The sequence below is a fragment of the Lathamus discolor genome, chromosome Z (genome assembly GCF_037157495.1).
Source record: "Lathamus discolor isolate bLatDis1 chromosome Z, bLatDis1.hap1, whole genome shotgun sequence".
In the NCBI taxonomy this organism is placed as follows: domain Eukaryota; kingdom Metazoa; phylum Chordata; class Aves; order Psittaciformes; family Psittacidae; genus Lathamus; species Lathamus discolor.
Genome location: NC_088909.1, coordinates 379,515 through 398,024, shown reverse-complemented (window position 1 = coordinate 398,024; position 18,510 = coordinate 379,515). Strand labels below are relative to the sequence as shown.

At 42.0% G+C, this 18,510-nt stretch overlaps 1 protein-coding gene across 1 annotated transcript; it reads right to left on the bottom strand.

Moving 5' to 3' along the window:
* Positions 1–1,882: 1,882 nt before the first annotated feature.
* Positions 1,883–18,118, bottom strand: CZH16orf87 (chromosome Z C16orf87 homolog). The gene is made up of 4 exons (XM_065663598.1): positions 17,860–18,118; positions 13,547–13,643; positions 7,701–7,883; positions 1,883–2,422 (listed from the first exon to the last, which is right to left on the bottom strand). Exons 1-4 carry the CDS (start codon positions 17,923–17,925, stop codon positions 2,304–2,306), a joined length of 465 nt encoding a protein of 154 aa, XP_065519670.1. The 5' UTR covers positions 17,926–18,118; the 3' UTR covers positions 1,883–2,303.
* Between the last annotated feature and the right edge of the window lie 392 nt (positions 18,119–18,510).

Sequence of the window (18,510 nt, the reverse complement as noted above, 5' to 3'; positions counted from 1 at the left end):
CCCTGGCAGTGTTCAAGGCCAGGTTGGACAGAGCCTTGGGTGACTTGGTTTAGTGTGAGGTGTTCCTGCCCATGGCAGGGGGGTTGGAATTCAGTGATCTTCAGATCCTTTCCAATCCTATGTATTCTATGATTCTATGACAAGTGGGAAAGAGCTGACAGAAGAGACCTGGGGAAGTTGAAGGGAGGAAGTGCAGGAACAGAAATCAACCACTATTTCAAGAGCCTCCAGCAATGAAGAGAAAGAAACAGCCTTACGTTTTTGAGATATGACCGTATTTTTAAGTACTTATCAGAGAAGGCACCAATCTATATATAAAAATCCTAATTTAAATTTTGCCTTATCTAATACACCATCTAACAGTGATCTCTGAGGATCACTAACTCCATGCACAGAGCAGAAACGAAAAGGTAACTGCAGAAACGCAGGTCAGAGCAAAGGGACTGCATTATTAGTTCTCTTTGTCCCTGAATACAGATCTCATTCTAGCAACAGAAACAACACAAGCCTGATCATATCCTTAAATTTTCAAAATCAGAACTTCTCTTTCGTCATTCTGACTTAATAACTTACCATGCAAACATATCCTCTATCCTTAAGAGTTACACATGTCCTTACTACTGGTATCTGTGACAGGCTATAGTTCCAGAAAGCAAAAACCTACATGATGTAGAGAAGTAGGTTTTGTGCTCACAATTCCTTGCTTACTGGAATAAAGGCAAGCGTGTATTAGTGGTTTAAGTGTGTTTCCACATCCATCCCTCTCATCCAGTCTTAGAAGGACCCCAATTACTCCTTTAGAGTTAAGAATTAGAAATCACTTTCCAAGTTTCCTGATTCTGCTTACAAAGCTTCCATCTGATCAGTCAGTCCCTTGTGTCTTAACTCAAAAATATCATAGCTCTTTCCCTACAACAATAACTAACAGTCAATATCTGATAGCCTAGCATTATTAATAAAAACCTCTGCTTCTACCCAGAGATCAGTTCTATAGCATAATCTCATTAGGTAATTCTCACTACTCAGTAATGCGATACTGAAAAGCATGAGTGATACTGAAGAAAATACATTTAGTTGCATTCCCCTTCTTAGAAAAGAGTGAATGAAAGGTGACAAAAAGGTAGTATGACAGGTTTTATGAATGCAATTACCTCCTGCACCTGCTCCCCCAGGGTTTTTCAGGGCTTGAGCTCTTTTTTCTTTCTCCTTGGCAAGACAAACCCTATATATTTACTAAAGTAAGGGTTTGGGCTAGAATTGCACTATACCATACAAAGACAACTTTGTTGAATGTCTTCCCAAAACCTATTTCTATCAAAATAACACATTTTGTACATTCAGGTAGACTTTTGCTTTGATGTTCACAGTCACTAGTCCAAAAACAATACTGCTAAGAATTACTTTCAAAAGACAGGCAGAAAAGTTATTGAGAGTAAAGGGCACTAACATTCCCCTTGTCTTTTGGCAATACCCAGTAAGAAGATGCTAGCTGCAGATCTGCATTTCTGACACCTGCTTCTCTCCCTCTCCAGTAATGGGCTAAGAAAGAGTATGGGAGAAGTACTTACCACCTGGACAAGGCTGACACCCAGCAAATAGTTGTTACAAAACAGCACTTAGTTCTCAAACTTCTGGGTCTGACCCCAAAAGTTATGCAATTTTTAAACAACAACTCTGTGTAACAGGGAATAATTTTCTAGACAGAATTAATGAACAGTTTGAAGTTATCAAGCAGAATAATCCCCCACTTTAGTTTTCCATCAATTATATCACACCTTTTAAAAAAAATGCAAATCTAAAGTCACACCTAGGAAGAATACCAGATTTCTAAGATGATTAAAACCAACACATACTAAATACCACACATGTACTTAATGCCCAGTTCAATAAAATATTGGAGTATCAATTTATTAAAAAGTTATGTGAACTATACATACATAAACTGCAATATAGCTGAAAAATCTGAAATATATAATTTTAAAGGAAAATCATTTATTTCTGGAAATATTTAAAATATTGCATTTCTGGCAGGAAATTTAAAAGAAGTGCTCTGGAATGGGTGCAGTCTCTCTGGGCATTTGTCTTCAAGGCGTAAAACATCTGCTTTATGATTTTTCATAACACAATCTTGTGAACTCTTTCTTTCTGACTTGTAGAGACAGATTTCCAAGAACAGCAGCAGAATTTTAAAAAGAAATACCATGGTCCTTGTCAGTACAGACAAAACACTTTCCGAGAGCCCATGACACCTTGGAAATACACTAGCGATTCTGCATATAAATGCATCAGATTACGCTTAAAAGTTACAGAATAAGTCTTTGATTGATAATTTTTCTGTTTATTTCCGCCAAGGCCACTGAAAATACAAAGGCCTTTTCATCTGAAAGGTTAGCATACATGTCAACTTCTTTTTCTTGTTTCTCTGTAGAAGAAAAAAAAGTCACTATTAGAAGCTTTTTCCATTTAAGTTAATGCATGCTACACAAAGTTTAATAAATTACGTGGAATGGAGCACTGGAATTGAAAAGAAGTTAACAGTCAACTCCTATGCATGGAAGGATTGAGACAGAGGAGGAAGGAATGAACAAAAGTGCTAGAACAGCCACAGAATTAGTCATCCAAAAGCATGAGTGAATTTCTGTTCTTTAACAATGAAGAAAGAATGAGTTGCTAACATTATAATGATTTCTGACACAAACAAGTATCCAAGTTTCCTTCCAGGTTTTTTGGTGGGGTTTTTGAGTTTTTTTGGTTGTGGGTTTTGTTTGTTTGCGGTTTTTTGTGGGTTTGGTTTTTTTTTTATTTGTTTGTTTTTTGGGGTGGTGTGTGTGTTTGGGGTTTTTTTGTCTTCCTTTACATAAACACCTCCCATCCTACAAAACAAACGTATTTTATTATATCCTCATTAATTATTACATTTGTCCCCCTATTTTACATCTAAGTACCAGAAACCCAAGGTTTATTTACAGTGTCCAAAACTAACAAGCAGATACATGGCAGAAGTCAGGCTCCAAATATATCACCGTGAACATTTCTGGATTTTCTATACTGCAGACTTTCAATCTTATCCCAGACACAAAACAATGCCAACATCTCAGTGAGCAAGTGAAAGTCTCTGTGTTCCCTCTGGTCATGGTGGCTTGTTTCAATGCTACAGACACACAGCAGCAAGCCATCAAGAACTTTCCATACTGCAGCACTCAAGTCCACTAAGTTAGAGTAACATATGACAAACGTATAGAATTCCAGCATCTCATATCTCCACCTTCTCACAGTCATCTCCCCAGTGGGTCCACATTCATAATAAAACTTTCAGATTTAGCTTCACATTTGTGTTACAGCTACAGACACCATGCCAATAGACTGCCTACCCTGTAAAGTCAAGTGCTTGTATTAAACTACTGAAGGGGGAGAAACTGAAAAAATCCTTTACCACCGTCTTTTGATTTAATACTGGAAAGTATTAAATCAGAACACAGCATGTTCTGATCTAATACAGAAAAGTATTAAATCAGAACACAGCACAGCAACAAACACCTCTACTTAAAGATTTCTAGACAACTTAAATCACACTCAAGCTCAACTTTCCTTGCAAGTAAAGTTGCTTAGTGAGAGCCTGGACATATGAAGATGCATCAGTTTTCAATGTGAATACAGGACACCTACTTAGCAAAATAAGGCAAATTGAAGCATGTTTGTTATTTGGAATCCAAGTGATTTCTTCCTGATCCCTTGCTATACAAGACAATATTCTCCAGTGTACTGAGTTTGAAATGGAAGCTAAAAAACTGAGTTTTGCTATTCCTACCCTGTTGCGTAAAGTAACTCAGTTTCTATATATACACCCAGTCTGCATTGCTCTACTTCCTCCCTCCTATTTACAAATTAACAATGCTGGGAGCTGTTCTGACCACAGACACTACACACACTGGTTATTCTACATTAGCCTTTTCCATTTTCGTATCTAAACCCCTGCCCTTTCTTCATTTTTTCCAAACCAAATAATCCAACCACCACCTGAATATGTCAGCACCCAGCAAAGTTAAAAACTGCTAACAGATTGTAAAATTCTTAGCAAAAAATATGTCTCAGGTCCCCTCCGCCCTGTCCTCCCACAGTACTGGCTTGTTCTGACAGACTTCATCTCTGAAGAATTAAAATCTTGATCTCAGACAGGATCAGGGATTAACACAGGTATGCAAGCTTTAAACATTCTTAAAACAACCCTCCTTCTCATAAGTACCTAGTGAAAAGCTTGCACCTGCATGACATTTTATCATTTGCTACTCATAGGATACTGTGATTTCTACAGACACTACTAAAACTTTTCACTTCAGTCTTATCTAGAAGTAGTTTTGACTAATTTTTCTATTATTAGGAAAAGACTGTCTTACAGAATTACAATACTATTTTTGTGAGACCAAGTATTTTGCTATACAATTAAGAGACTATTTAGGTGAAAATATCAGTCTTTCTGGAGCATGTCTCACATCCCCATATCTCCTGCAACTCACTACACCCACAACCCTTAAAATATGATTATGTATAAATCAAAAAATGGACCCTCCCCCCTCACAAATTCTGCATGAATTCAAAATCCAAAATTCTGAGATTCACTACCCAAGACAGTAAGTTACCCTGAATGCATACACTGGGCAAGAAAATGTACAAATAATACAGTCACAACTATTGGAAAACTTCAATTCAGCTTAAGTATTATCAAGATACTGAAATGTATATAATTTTATAAAGATTCACCCCTTGTTAAGTATCAAGTATGCTTTAGTAAGACTCCAGGCTACTCCGACTTAGTCTCACTTGATGCTGTTCCCTTTTTGAACAACCAATACCACTTCCTCCAACATCTGAGAGGTTTTTTGTTTGTTTTAATATAATCAAGGCTGTTATGTAGATAACAAGGCAGCCTAGGAACAAGTCTAGTTGGTATCACAGTCCCACACAGTAAAACAAAAATTATACCATCTCCACAACAAAATCACAATCAAATTATTCTGAAGATATTTTCAAAATAGATTGTATCATTTCTGACAAAGAAATTAAGTGACAATTCTGACAAGCCAAGCCTGCAGGGAGAAGTTCCTATTTTCAGGGTCATCATGCAGCTGATTCTCTGGGTCCCAGCACTCAGTCATATCCCCCCAGCGTCAGCTTCCTTTTTTCTCCCTCTCCATTCCTTCTTACTAAATCTGTAAGAAAGATAGCTTAGTTTTAAAAGCCCTTTTGCTTCTCCTATTCTTCTTAATTGCTGCTGAATCCTGCAGACCTTTGCTCTAATGTGAGCCACTCACAAAAGATACAAAAGAATAGTTAGTCCAAGGCACAGACCTAACTGTGAACAAGCATGCTATGAGCATGACAAGCACAGTAACAAAGCTACACATGTCATGGGTGTCCTTAGGCAGGAAATCTTCACTGGGTGATCTTCAAATTGACAGATTATCTGCTCTTGCATGCTATTATAATTCAGGTATTCCCTGCTCTCCAGTTTTTCCATCTACAGATACATGGAGCATTGCAGAAGCCCAATGGACACTAAGCTAATTTCCCGTACTCCAGACCTAATTTTCAACACTAGAAAATGAGTCACACAAAAAATCACCTTAACTGTAGTAGAGGAATTAAAGTTGCTTAATATGCTTTTATGTAAACACCACTATCAAAAATAAAAAATTCCCAGTGATTACTCCATGCACAGTAGTCAGGACAATTTTAGAAATGACTTGAAAAGGCAGGAGTAAACATCAACTCATTTTATAATAATTACTTACAAAATCATGGGTTCTCTACTGAATTTATAGCCATGACAGCCATATATAATCAACTTTTTTGCTGGTTCTTTTCTTTTTATTCTTTTTTTTTAATCTGCCCAATAATCACCACAGTGGTCTACACACATTACAGTCTGACATACCCAGAAATAAATCAGAAGAAAATATCCTAATCCCACTTCTTTCTATACAGTAAGGTGTGCTGTACTGGTGAGTGCACACCCAAGTCTGTACCAGCTCTGCAGAAGAGGCCAAGGTAGAAGCAGTAGCAGTAGTCACAACACCAAGTAAATGGGATGGTAGGACAGGACAAAAAGGTGAAAGCAATCTTCTTAAGTGCAATTCAACTTCAAAAACCCCAAACACAATACCAAACACCAAGAAAAAAACACACAGTGAGGTCTCATGAAAAGATCTCACTGCATCCATATTTCTACCTCAGAACATTTGCATATTGCCACACTTCAAAGGAGGCAGCAAAAGGTTAAAAACATTTAGCCTAGGTTTGGACAAACATTCTTTAAATATCCCTCATGTTTTTGAATTCTTGGGGTTTGGAGACTACAAAACATGCATTAAGAGAATGGATCTTCTGATTGCTTAGATTGCCTTCCTCTTTTTCAGAGGACAGCAAAGATTGTTTATTTTTATAGGAAAACCCAACCAGCTTGCAAAAAATTTCAAACTAAAACTGTGTGTGAACTAGCCCATAGTTAAATGCCTAGAAATTATTCCACTGGTGCTAAAGTATAGCTTGGATCAATAACAAATAGGGAAACTCTGTATTCTGTGAAGCTGCATACATCAATAAGCCACATGCAGCACTGAAGAGATTAAGTATTACAAGTGTAATCCTATTACGGTAAAGCAATCGCCATCCAAAAAAACATACAGAAATGAAATTCCATCTCCTCCTTCCATAGCCAAAGCACTGAAACAAGAATAAATCCCAATCTGTACTTTGTTTTTATAGAAAAGAAACTTTAAGAAAGAACGGATTTACATTAAACAGCAGAGACAACAAAATTAGTTTTGAAAAGTTAGAATTTAAAAGAACTCACTTTGCAACATGGATTAACACCCATTTTTTGTTAGCAAGTAAGGTGTCACAGGAAAAAACAAAGCAATTCTGAGTTAATACCACAAGGTATGCTTGAAGATTTCAGTAGTTTTAAGAACAAGATATGAATATTTATATAAAGTCTTGTTATTCCCCTCCTGTCTGCCTTCCAGCCTTTTTAAGTCCACGCTAACTTTTGGATACACTATTCAAGCCTAAAATTAACTAAGTGATAGTCACATACTTGAAGGGCTCTGAGACTATTCTACTGCACGTAACCATCTCTTTATTGTGTAAAGATTAAAACCAGCAGGTCACCAAGGAACCTTAGTAAGTCAGGAGGTATTTTTTCCTCTAGAGCATTACTCTGTAGAAACTCCTACTCTGTAGGACAAAATTCAGGTCACAGTGACTCAAGATGCCATTTTTATTTTGGTTCTCCAAAAGCTTTCAAGGAACTTCTTGAGCAATCCAGTCACCCTAATCACTCTGACAACAGACATCATCGTATTGTCTGTCCCTGTGATACAGGGCAGCAGTACTTAAAAAAAATAAAAAAGAAACCAAAAAAGCTACTAAGCCCTACTACAGCCCAATGGCTTTCAAAGATGTTGAAACTTGATACAGTGGCTAAAAATACAAACTAGTTCTCTGCAGTTAGTTCCAATCAGACACAAACAAAACCACAGTTCTCTACAGATGTGAAACAGCCCCTTCCTCGTATTAAGATACCAAGTACTGGCTGAACTAGTCTACTTACTTAAATGGTTTGAATGGTATAAAGATTTATTGATAAAAAAAAGTCTTTATACAAAAAGAAAACAAAATTAACATTTTTCCAGTTTTCATACCCCTTTCTTCTTCGTGTTTTTTGGCTGAGGCACTCTTAGGTCTTCCTCTTCCTCGTCTGCTATGGTCTGAATGGCTGTTAGACCTGGATCTTTTTCGGTTTTCTAAGTCTTTATTTACTGCAGAGTTTATCTTCTCTCGCTTAACTCTCTCTGTTCGTCTCCTTTTGGCCTCATTCTTGTTTTCTGTGCAAATGAAAAGAGATGATATGGTATTATCTAGGGTTGTCTTCATCTTTTTTTATTAATTTACTCTAAGCAGTTGCCCCTTCCCCAACCACCTTTCTTCTTTAATTCTCTGGGCAAAAGCAGTTAGACGACTTTACTGAACAATTACATCTGCACAGAAATTTCTGCCCTATGCACAAATTAAGCTATCATATCCACAATGACACCTCATTTCTTGATTGCAAAGGCCAAGACTTTAATTACTTCAAACGTGTTTTGCAATGAGACATTTGCTAGCACACACTACTGCTACTACAACTACTGTTGTTTCCTACAGTAAGATGAAAAAAAATGTACATATCACAAGCACCAAGACAGCCCATTGTATCTGTTTCCACAAGCCAAAGAAAAAAAATTATCATATAGGCAAACAGCAGGCAAACATCAAAGTACTCGTCTTTTTTTGACACTACCAATGAAATCATTCCTGTTGCTCACACAAATTGAAATGCTGAGTCAATGCTGCAGCCAGTAAATGTCACATTGTCCTGGGTTTACCAGGAGCCGTTTTGCTCCTTCTTAGTAACTGGTGCAAGTTCTGTGTTTTGACTTCCAGCCTGGGCAGAGAGCTGATAACACCGATTGTTTTTAATTGTTGCTAAGTAATGTTTATTCTGGCCAAGGACTCTGTGAGTCTCATGCTCTGCTGGGGACGAGGGAGGCCGGGAGGAAGCAGAGACAGGACACCTGACCCAAACTAGCCAAAGAGGTATTCCATACCACAGCACGTCATGCCCAGAGAGGTAACTGGGCGTTACCGGGAAGGGCAGGCTCTCTCTCTTCGGGGGGGTCGAACTCGTTCGGCGGTGGTATCGTATTCTCTTGTTATTTTCTCTTATCAATATTATCATTGGTGGTAGCAGTAGTGGTTTGTGTTGTACTTTAGTTACTGGGCTGTTCTTATGTCAACCCGTGGGAGTTACATTCTCCTGATTCTCCTCCCCATCCCTCCGGGAGTGGGGAGGGTCGGGGGGGGGGGGGGGGTGAGTGGACGACCTGTGTGGATTGCTTTAAACCACGACACACATTACATAGTCCACATGTCCCACCAAGTCTAGCCTACCACAAGGCATCAGAATACTTCATGCTGAACAGGTGTCTTGTCAGAGTAAAAAAAAAAAAAAAAAAATATATTACAAAGGAAAGGAGTATTTACATGAGTTTCACCTGTTAATTAAGTACAGATTAGTGAGCTTGGGTACAAAAACAGTAGTCCCCACAGCACACTATCAACACAGACTAGATGCACATTTGCAAGGCTGCAGCATGATTCTGCAGTAGCTATCTTGTTGAAAATACTGGAACAATGTTTTCAAAAGGAAGTTGCAGTTACCTTATGATCACAATACAGATATACATGATCTCCCATTACACCTTCCTGGGAAATGTTTTCTTTTTGCTGCAGTTATCCCATTAATCTTGTGTAGACATTGGGTACACACTGGACAGCAGGGTAACATGTCAGTAATGTCAATACAAAAGCTGTATTTCACATTATCCCAAAAAGGCTGAGATAGCAAGGGACCTCTGGAGATCAACCTCTCCAATGCTCCTGTTCAAGCAAGGCCACCAAGAGCCAGCTGCCCAGGACCACGTCCAGATGGCATTTGAGTACTTCCAAGGACGAAGACTCCAAAATGTCTCTGGACAACCTGTACCAGCGCTTGTCACCCTCACAGCAAAAAAGTATTTCTTGATATTCAGAGGGAACAGCCTGCATTTTTGTACATAACACCTCTTATCCTGTCACTTGGCACCTCTGAAAATAGCCTGGCTCCGTCCTCTAAGCATCCTTCCTTCAGGTATTTATTTACATTGGTAAGATCCCCCTTGAGCTCTGATTCACCAGATTATGGCCTTCAGCTTCATTTGGTAACTACTTTATCAACAACTGGGGAGGGGAGGGTGGGGAAGAAAACTGACCAATACTTCCAAACTACCACAGGCATTGCTTAACCTCCTCCTTCCACCTTGAAAATATATATTAAATACATATATATTTGTATATATATATATATAATTATGTAATTATAATATATACTGCCCTGGACTTCAAAAGAGCAGACTTTGACCTCTTCAGGAGCCTGCTTAGTAAGGTTCCATGGGATATAGCCCTGGAGGGCAGGGGGGCCCAAGACTGTTGGTTGATATTCAAGGATCACCTGCTACAAGCTCAGGAGTGCTGCATCCCAACTAGAAGGAAGTGCAGCAGGAGGGCCAGGAGACCTCCTTGGATGGACAAGGAGCTGCTGAGGAAAATTCAAAGAAAAAAAGAGGCTTATAAAAAATGGAAGCAAGGACAGGCGGCCTGGGTAGAGTACAGGGATGTTGTCCGGGAAGCTAGGGACCAGGTTAGGAAGGCTAAGGCCCACTTAGAATTAAACCTAGCCAGGGATGTTAAGGATAACAGGAAGGGATTCTACAGGTACGTAGCAAACAAAAAACAGACTAGGGACAACATAAGCCCCCTGAGGAAGCTTTCAGGAGAACTGGCTGCACAGGATTTGGAGAAGGCTGAGCTTCCCAATGACTTCTTTGCCTCAGTCTTCACTGGCAAAGGCTCTGACTGCACCACCCAGGTCTTAGAAGGCAGACGCAGGGACTATGAGAATGAAGACCTTGGGCCCACTGTAGGAGAGAATCTGGTTAGAGACCATTTAAAAATCTGAACGCGCACAAGCCCATGGGACCTGATGAAATCCATCTGCAGGTCCTGAAGGAGCTGGTGAATGAAGTTGCTAAGCCACTGACCATCATATTTGAAAAATCATGGCAGTCAGGTGAAGTTCCCGACGACTGGAAAAAGGGAAATATAACCCCCATTTTCAAGAAGGGGAAAAAGGAAGTCCCGGGGAATTACAGACCAGTCAGTCTCACCTCTGTGCCTGGCAAAATCTTGGAGCACATTCTCCTGGACAGCATGCTAAGGCACATGAGTAGCAACAAGGTGCTTGGTGACAGCCAGCATGGCTTCACTAAGGGGAAATCCTGCCTGACCAATCTGATGGTCTTCTATGATGGGGCTACAGAGCTGATGGACAAGGGTAGAGTGGTTGATGTCACCTACCTGGACTTGTGCAAAGCATTCGACACTGTCCCACACAACATCCTTCTCTCTAAATTGGAGAGATATCAATTTGATGGATGGACCACTCGGTGGATAAAGAACTGGCTGGATGGCTGCACACAAAGAGTTGTGGTCAATGGCTCAATGTCTGGCCGGGGACCGGTAACGAGTGGTGTCCCTCAGGGATCGGTGTATTGGGACCGGTCTTGTTTAACACCTTCATAGCTGACATTGACAGTGGGATTGAGTGCACCCTCATCAAGTTTGCAGATGACACCAAGCTGTGTGGTCCAGTTGATAGGCTGGAGGGAAGGGATGCCATCCAGAGGGACCTTGACACGCTTGTAAGGTGGGCTGATGCCAACCTTATGAAGTTCAACCATGCCAAGTGCAAGGTCCTCCACTTGGGTCGGAGCAATCCCAGGCACAGCTACAGATTGGGCAGAGAAGAGATTCAGAGCGGCCCTGCAGAGAACGACTTGGGGTGCTGGTTGATGAGAAAATGAACATGGGCCGGCAGTGTGCGCTCGCAGCCCTTAAAGCCAACCGTATCCTGGGCTGCATCAAAAGGAGCGTGACCAGCAGGTCGAAGGAGGTGATCCTGCCCCTCTACTCTAGACCTCACATGGAGTATTGTGTGCAGTTCTGGTGTCCTCAACATAAAAAGGACATGGAACTGCTGGAACAAGTCCAGAGGAGTGTCACGAGGATGATCAGGGGACTGGAGCACTTCCCGTATGAAGACAGGTTGAGGAAGTTGTGGCTGTTCAGCCTGGAGAAGAAAAAGCTGCGTGGAGACCTCATAGCAGCCTTCCAGTATCTGAAGGGGACCTATAGGGATGCTGGGGAGGGTCTCTTCATCAGGGACTGCAATGACAGGACAAGGGGTAATGGGTTCAAACTTAAACAGGGGAAGTTTAGATTGGATATAAGGAGGAAATTCTTTCCTGTTAGGGTGGTAAGCCACTGGAATCGGTTGCCCAGGGGGTTGTGAGTGCTCCATCTCTGGCAGTGTTCAAGGCCAGGTTGGATGAAGCCTTGGGTGGGGTGGTTTAGTGTGAGGTGTCCCTGCCTATGGCAGGGGGGTTGGAACTAGATGATCTTGAGGTCCTTTCCAACCCTAACTATTCTATGATTCTATGATTCTATATATATATTATAATGGTATGTAATTCGTATATGCTGGCAAACTACAAGCATTGTTCAAAATTGTAATGTGAAATACCAAATACTTAGCTTACATTTTGTAGCCCTGTTAGGTAATTTTAAAAAGCAGACATTATAGATGAGATACTTTTGGTTGTTGGGTTTGCTTTTTCTTTTTTCCTCTTCCCTGACAAGTGCTTGTTCTAACTGATTCCTACTAGTACTGGAGGAAGTGATAAAAATGAACACAAGGAGACTGTTAACCATGCCAGAATGCACATTCAACCAGCTTCTTAACTGTACCCATCTATAACAAAGGACATGTAAGTTAGACAGAAACCCACATTATTTTTTACATTAACCCATGCAGAGAGAAGCAGATGCACATGGTTTTAGATTAAACATATGGCCAATTATTATTTTTATAAAATTCGTCTTCAATCCACATGTACTCTGAAATCTGACCCCTTTGGCACCTCTAGACTTCAAGCTTCAAAACAGGATTAACAGAAAGCTTTCTGTAAGGAGTTGTTACTATAAAAGCTGGTCGGAGAAACTCTCTAAGACTCAAGTTGGAGTTTTAGAAAGCAGGCATTCTTTATCGCAGAGCTGGGCACACACAGAAATAGCTTGGCAAAGGTGAGCACACCTGTTACTTGCTGGCAGCCGCTATATATTTAGCATACTCATTATTAACAGATTTTCCAGGAAACTCTTTCTGTATTCATGAGATTTCCAGGAACCAATTATAATATTTGCATCCTAATCATGCATGCGCTTTCTTGCTGAGTGGGGGTCTTTGGTGGCTGCCGATAGTCTTCCTCACTGTGTTTACTGAATGATCTCAGTGCTTGTGCACGCTTGCAAGGTCCTAGTGCCGAGTTAGCAGCTGGTATGTCCTTACTTCTGTCCTGTTCCAGTTTCACTACACACTGGGCACCACTCTGCTATCTTGAAGGCTGGCATCCTTAGTCTTATTGTCTCCATAGTTGTTATCAGTTGTTGATGATCCTTCCCCCATCAGCCAAACATTCCTTTCTCTCTATGTGTTAGTAAGTTGGAACAGTTTACCCTATTCTGCTACGTTAAAGGCACACAAACAATTGTTAGTTTAAAAGTTAGACCTACAGAGTTATTTTGCATAGTGACCAATGTGTGTAGCTAGACTAGACACAGAATAAATGCCAACATCACAAGTATGAAGCAAGTAAGAGTAAAAACACCAGCTTTTTTCCCCTCCTCAAAATTCAAGAAAAATTAACATATTCAAATTAACCATGCACACATTCAAGGGAAAGTGAACCGACAACAACCAATTTACACAGAAAAGCAAAATACTCTATCTTTTGCCTACAAGCAAGAACAAAGAATTGTTGTCCCCCCTTCTTCCCACCTCTGTAAGTATTACCTGTGATGGGTGGTGATCTCTCAGCACGTTTAGCATGCAACAGTTTTCGACTAATAAATATGTAGCCACAGGGACACGATTTACATGCAACAGGAACCTGGGAGAATAAAAGACAAATATTTCAGATCATTTCAAATTCTGACAAAATTCCTGTGCAGTGAACAAAAAAAACCCCTAGTAACTTGCATTTTGTCCTTGAGATATCCCTTCAAATTCACTCTGTTCTGCAAACTATGGCCTGTACTATTATATAACTGTATCTAAGCATAGTAAAAACAGGTTCTCCTGTGAATCACCTATCAAGCCTTTATGCAGTTGCTAGAAACCAAGCTTGAAAATCAGAATTTGTGACTGCTTTATATTACAAACCCTCCTCCCCAGACTGTCAGGAAGAAGGTGAAGGGAAGTAGAAAGCAATAAAGCAAGGCTAAATTAGAGTAGAAATACAATTTCTCTTATAACTCTCAAATATCCCCAGCCAGATCAGTTACACATTCCATGGTTTGCTTCCTCCATTTACTTCAAAAAAACAATTAAAGTGTGAGTTAAAAGTGTCAGTACTTTCTGAATCCATTTACTTTGATAAGCATCTGAAAGCAACCCCTCTATAGAGCAGGAGCAGCTTCAAACATAGGTACAAGAGACTCGAAGCAAACCAAATGCGTTTGTACCACATTCCCCAGCAGCCTGCAGACATACTGTGTGGTTACACAAGGGCCTACTTAACGCAAAACTCAACCTACCACAGCTAGACAAAGCTGACTGCAGACTGAAAGGTTTGAGACTCCAGTGCTTCTCCTCAGCAAAGCTGTCAGGCGCAGTACAGTCCCCCAGCATAAGAAAACTTAAACCAAGATGAGAACAGCTGGAAATGTCACATTTACATGAAAACTGACAAAAAACTCACTCTGAGCAATTAAAAAAGGGATGCTGACAAATTACAAACTTTATTAGCTTCACTTAAAGCTGAGATCTTTTAAAGTAGTAAGGAATACACAATATCACTTTGATTAGGTTCAAGACTGAAAACACAAAGCAAGTTTAAACAAAGAACTGGAAAAGATTAACATCACACATTAAAGTCAACGTATGTTGAAGCACAACAACGGGCAAAAAAAAGCAAGAGATAATTTCTGAAAAGTAATTCTTTAAGACAGGTCTCTGCAAGTTTGCCAGTGTCCAAGGAAACAAAGAGTACAGAACCATGACTACCTGCTCAGTTTTACTGGACACGTACAAGAACCAAGATCCAGTGTTCTATTGGCTAGGAAAAGACTTGCCGAGATAGTACCTGAATTTGTAAAGGGGAACTTAACTGCTACTCAGAATAAACAAGTTATTTTGCTTTCTGTAGCACATCTTAACTCTTGTACTTCACCCTACAAACAGCTTTTGATACAGGTTTTCTCTAACTAGAGACCTTTTAAATCCCTTTATGGAGACAATGACATAATAAAAAAAAAAACAAAACAACTCTAATCAAGGTTTGTTGAACCTTAAAGCTCAGAATTTAGCTGTGTGCATGCTTACCTCCTTATTCGTATGTCAGTGTAAGAGTGCTAGAAAACACCACCTAGCAGAGACATAGTCTCTTTAAGGAGACAGAGGAGTCTCCATTTAAACCCAGCTTCGAACACCAGGGTCTCTCCAATAATTATGTTTCCAGAGTCAGCCTGAAATAATTTGGTGAAAATCACTCAAAGGGGTTGGAACAGACCCAGTATTTCTCAATGAACTTAACTGTACATATCAGAACAAGACTGTTCTTGTGTTACAGGTTCAGCACACAGGTGGTGTGTGTGTTTGGGGGTGTGAGATTAGGTGGGAAGGGGCTTATTCACTGAAACGGACCAGTTATCCTTCAAAGACCTACACTGACAGGGCAACATAGCCCTACAAACACTGGTTTACTCTGTTTAACAATTTTTGTATACAAAAGAAAATTAGTTTCTTGTACAAGAAAATTTACCTGAAGCTAAATTAAGAAGTGATAATTATTTCTTCTGACTGCAAGTACTTCATGCTCCCCAGTTAAATGGAACTGTGCTTTGACTGTGAAAATATTAAAACCCTCTTTTTTATTAATAAAAAAGAAGCCTAAATGGCAACTACATATGATCTAAATTACAACAGTCTAAGTAGTGTTACTCAATATTACACTCCAATATTTGTGGTTGTATAAATATTTCCAAGCATGCCACTTCTAGCAAAGAAATCAGAAATAAATGCATAGCTCTTGTTTATGGAAGAATTTAAGAAATGCTAGCATAGGACAACCACTAAGGAGTCACACAGGAGCCTTCTCACACATGACTTGTACTGTGGGTTTAGTTTCTTGTCTTCTCTCAAACTTTTGGGACTGGACAGTAAGGTCCTACAAGCAATGCTTGTGCCAGGGTGGGACACATGCAATGAACATTAATTCTATCTTAGCCATGGAAGCGCTGCTAAGAGAAAATTTACATTAGAATCGTAGAATCAACTCGGTTGGAAAAGACCTTTAAGATCATCAAGTCCAACCATTCCCCAGCACTGCCAAGCATTTGCCAAAGCCACCACTAAACCATGTCACAAAGAGCCTTATCTACACAGTTTATAAACACTTCCAGTGATGGTGACTCCACCACTGCCCTGGGCAGCCTGTTCCAATGCCTGAGCACTCTTAGGGGAAGAAACTGTCTCTGATTTCCAGTCTAAACATCCCCTGGTGCAGCTGGAGGCCGTTACCTCTGGTTCTAAATCGACACATGTATACCATGTATTTCAGTTTTAAAGCACAGAACAATGTGAAAGGCTCAGCATTAGTTTAAAGAGCCTGTAAGAGCCTGTTTGCTTCCTTGCCCTTCCTACTGGTGGTGGTTTGACATTCACCACAGTTATTCTCAAAAAAACTCAGCACTCCTCACATATTCAACTCTTTGCTCATTTTAATTTCTTCTTTCACCAACTGAACAAGCAGAACTTGGCACACTACTTTTTTCTCAGGAATAGTACTTCACTGACATGCTCAACACATGAGCATTTGCAAGGGTTCATCTATTGCTTAAAATACGAAAGGATGGCCCTACACAGCTTAACATTCCAAACTGCTCCAGAATGAGCAGAAACGCCATAAAATCTATGCAAGTCAGAACAAATGACTTTTTTTAGCCCTCGTTAAGCAAAAAATAAATAAATAAATAAATAAATAAGTAGTGTGCAGCAGCTCAGTTCTAGAGTCCAACAACAGAACTCTATTCCCCAGGGTCACAACCAGAAGCCCCTGGCAGCCTCCAGCAGTGGTGTGCTACTGTCCCCATCACACGGCTTGGTTTTAACAGCAGCATCCTCATCAGCAAAGAGCACAGATGAAGACAGCTCCTGATACTGTAAACGTGAAAATCAGCTGCCGTTAACTTTAAGTAGCTGTATTCTGTGCCTGTAACAAAACAGCAGTAAGGCACAAAGACAGATCACATCCACATTTGCACAACAGAAATGGCAGCAAAGGTCTAAATTTTGCTGTTTCTGATCTACTCCATGAGAAAACTGAAGGCTCTCCCAGGTAGCCTTAGGCTCATTATTCATTCAAAAGGCAAAATGCACTGCACAAATTACCAAGTTCATTATATTCTCAATATCGTTTCTAAACAATACCAGCACATAAACAATTCTGCAGATTGCACATAAATCCTTCAGCATAATGTAATTATCACGCTACCCTGCAAGGGGAACACGGTGCTTCACCCACATTCCAGGCAGAGACTGCAAAGGCAACAATTATTTACCTCATACAAACGTTGCTTCACAGAGGCATTGAGACGCTTCAGTGTGCTCCCCTCACCTCAGAACCAAGCAGCTCGACCAACAGCTCCTCGCCCCAGTGCTACAGAAGCCTAGTCCGCGGCGGAGGGTGCCACACGGCAAGGAGGAAGCAGGGCGCTCAGCGGGATGCGCTGGCGCGGGGTGCGGCCCGGCCCGGCACACAGGGAGCGGGAAGCCGGCTGCGAGCGGCCCGAGTTCCGCTCGGCCCCGCCGCCCTCACCGACCACAGCCGAGGGACACCGGCCTCCACCGGCTCGCATCCCTCCCGTCAGCCGCGGCGACACCTGTCCCCGCTGAAGCGGCCGGCGAGCCCTCCGCCACATGGCTGCCCGCCGGCCTGGGACAGGCAGCCACGACCACGGGCTGGCGGGGGAATTCCCTCGCGCTGCCTCAGAAGCAGGGCGCAGTGAGGGGCAGCGCCCCCCCCCGGCTTGAAGGGTCGCCCCCGGAACCCCGCAGTCACTAATCCCCCTGGCTGGAGCGCGGAGCGGGCCCGGCGGCCGCCTCACCTGCTGGTCGCACTCCGGGCAGGACTTGGTGGCCATCTTCACTTTCTTGGCCCTGCTCGAGGACATGCTGGCCGTGGCTGCTGCTGCTGCTGCTGCTGCTGCTCCCACTGGCTCTGCCGCTGCCGCCAGAGCGCCGGGCGAGAGCGCGGGGGCGCGGCGCCGACCGCAGGCTGCAGAGCCTCGCCAAGCTCCCCCCGCACAGCCCCCCTACAAAGGCGCCGCTCCCCGGCGCAGGACAAGCCCCGCCCACCGCGGCGCCCTGACGGCAGGGGCGGGGAAGGGCGCGCTCCCGCGCTCCCACCCCTCCTCCGGAGGGACCGGTTCCGCCGCCGGATTGGCGGCGCTGCGCGGGGGGCGGGGCCGTGCAACGGCTGCGCGCGCTGCCCGCGCCGGGGCTGAGGCAGCTCGGTGGGCGCGGCTGGCGGGGGAAGGGAGCGCGCGGGCCGCGTGAGGTGCGTTTGTGAAGGAGAATGGCAGGGAGGCGCGGACAGCGCTTTGAGCTCCGGGTTCACAGGTGGTAGGGAGTGAGAAAGAAATCAGGTGATGTTTCAGGTCCCTTCTAGCACAAACCATTCCACGACAGTTCCCTCCAGATGCAGCTCTGGGACTGAACCTTCGAGTTTTGTATTCCTCCAAAATGTTTGTGTGAAT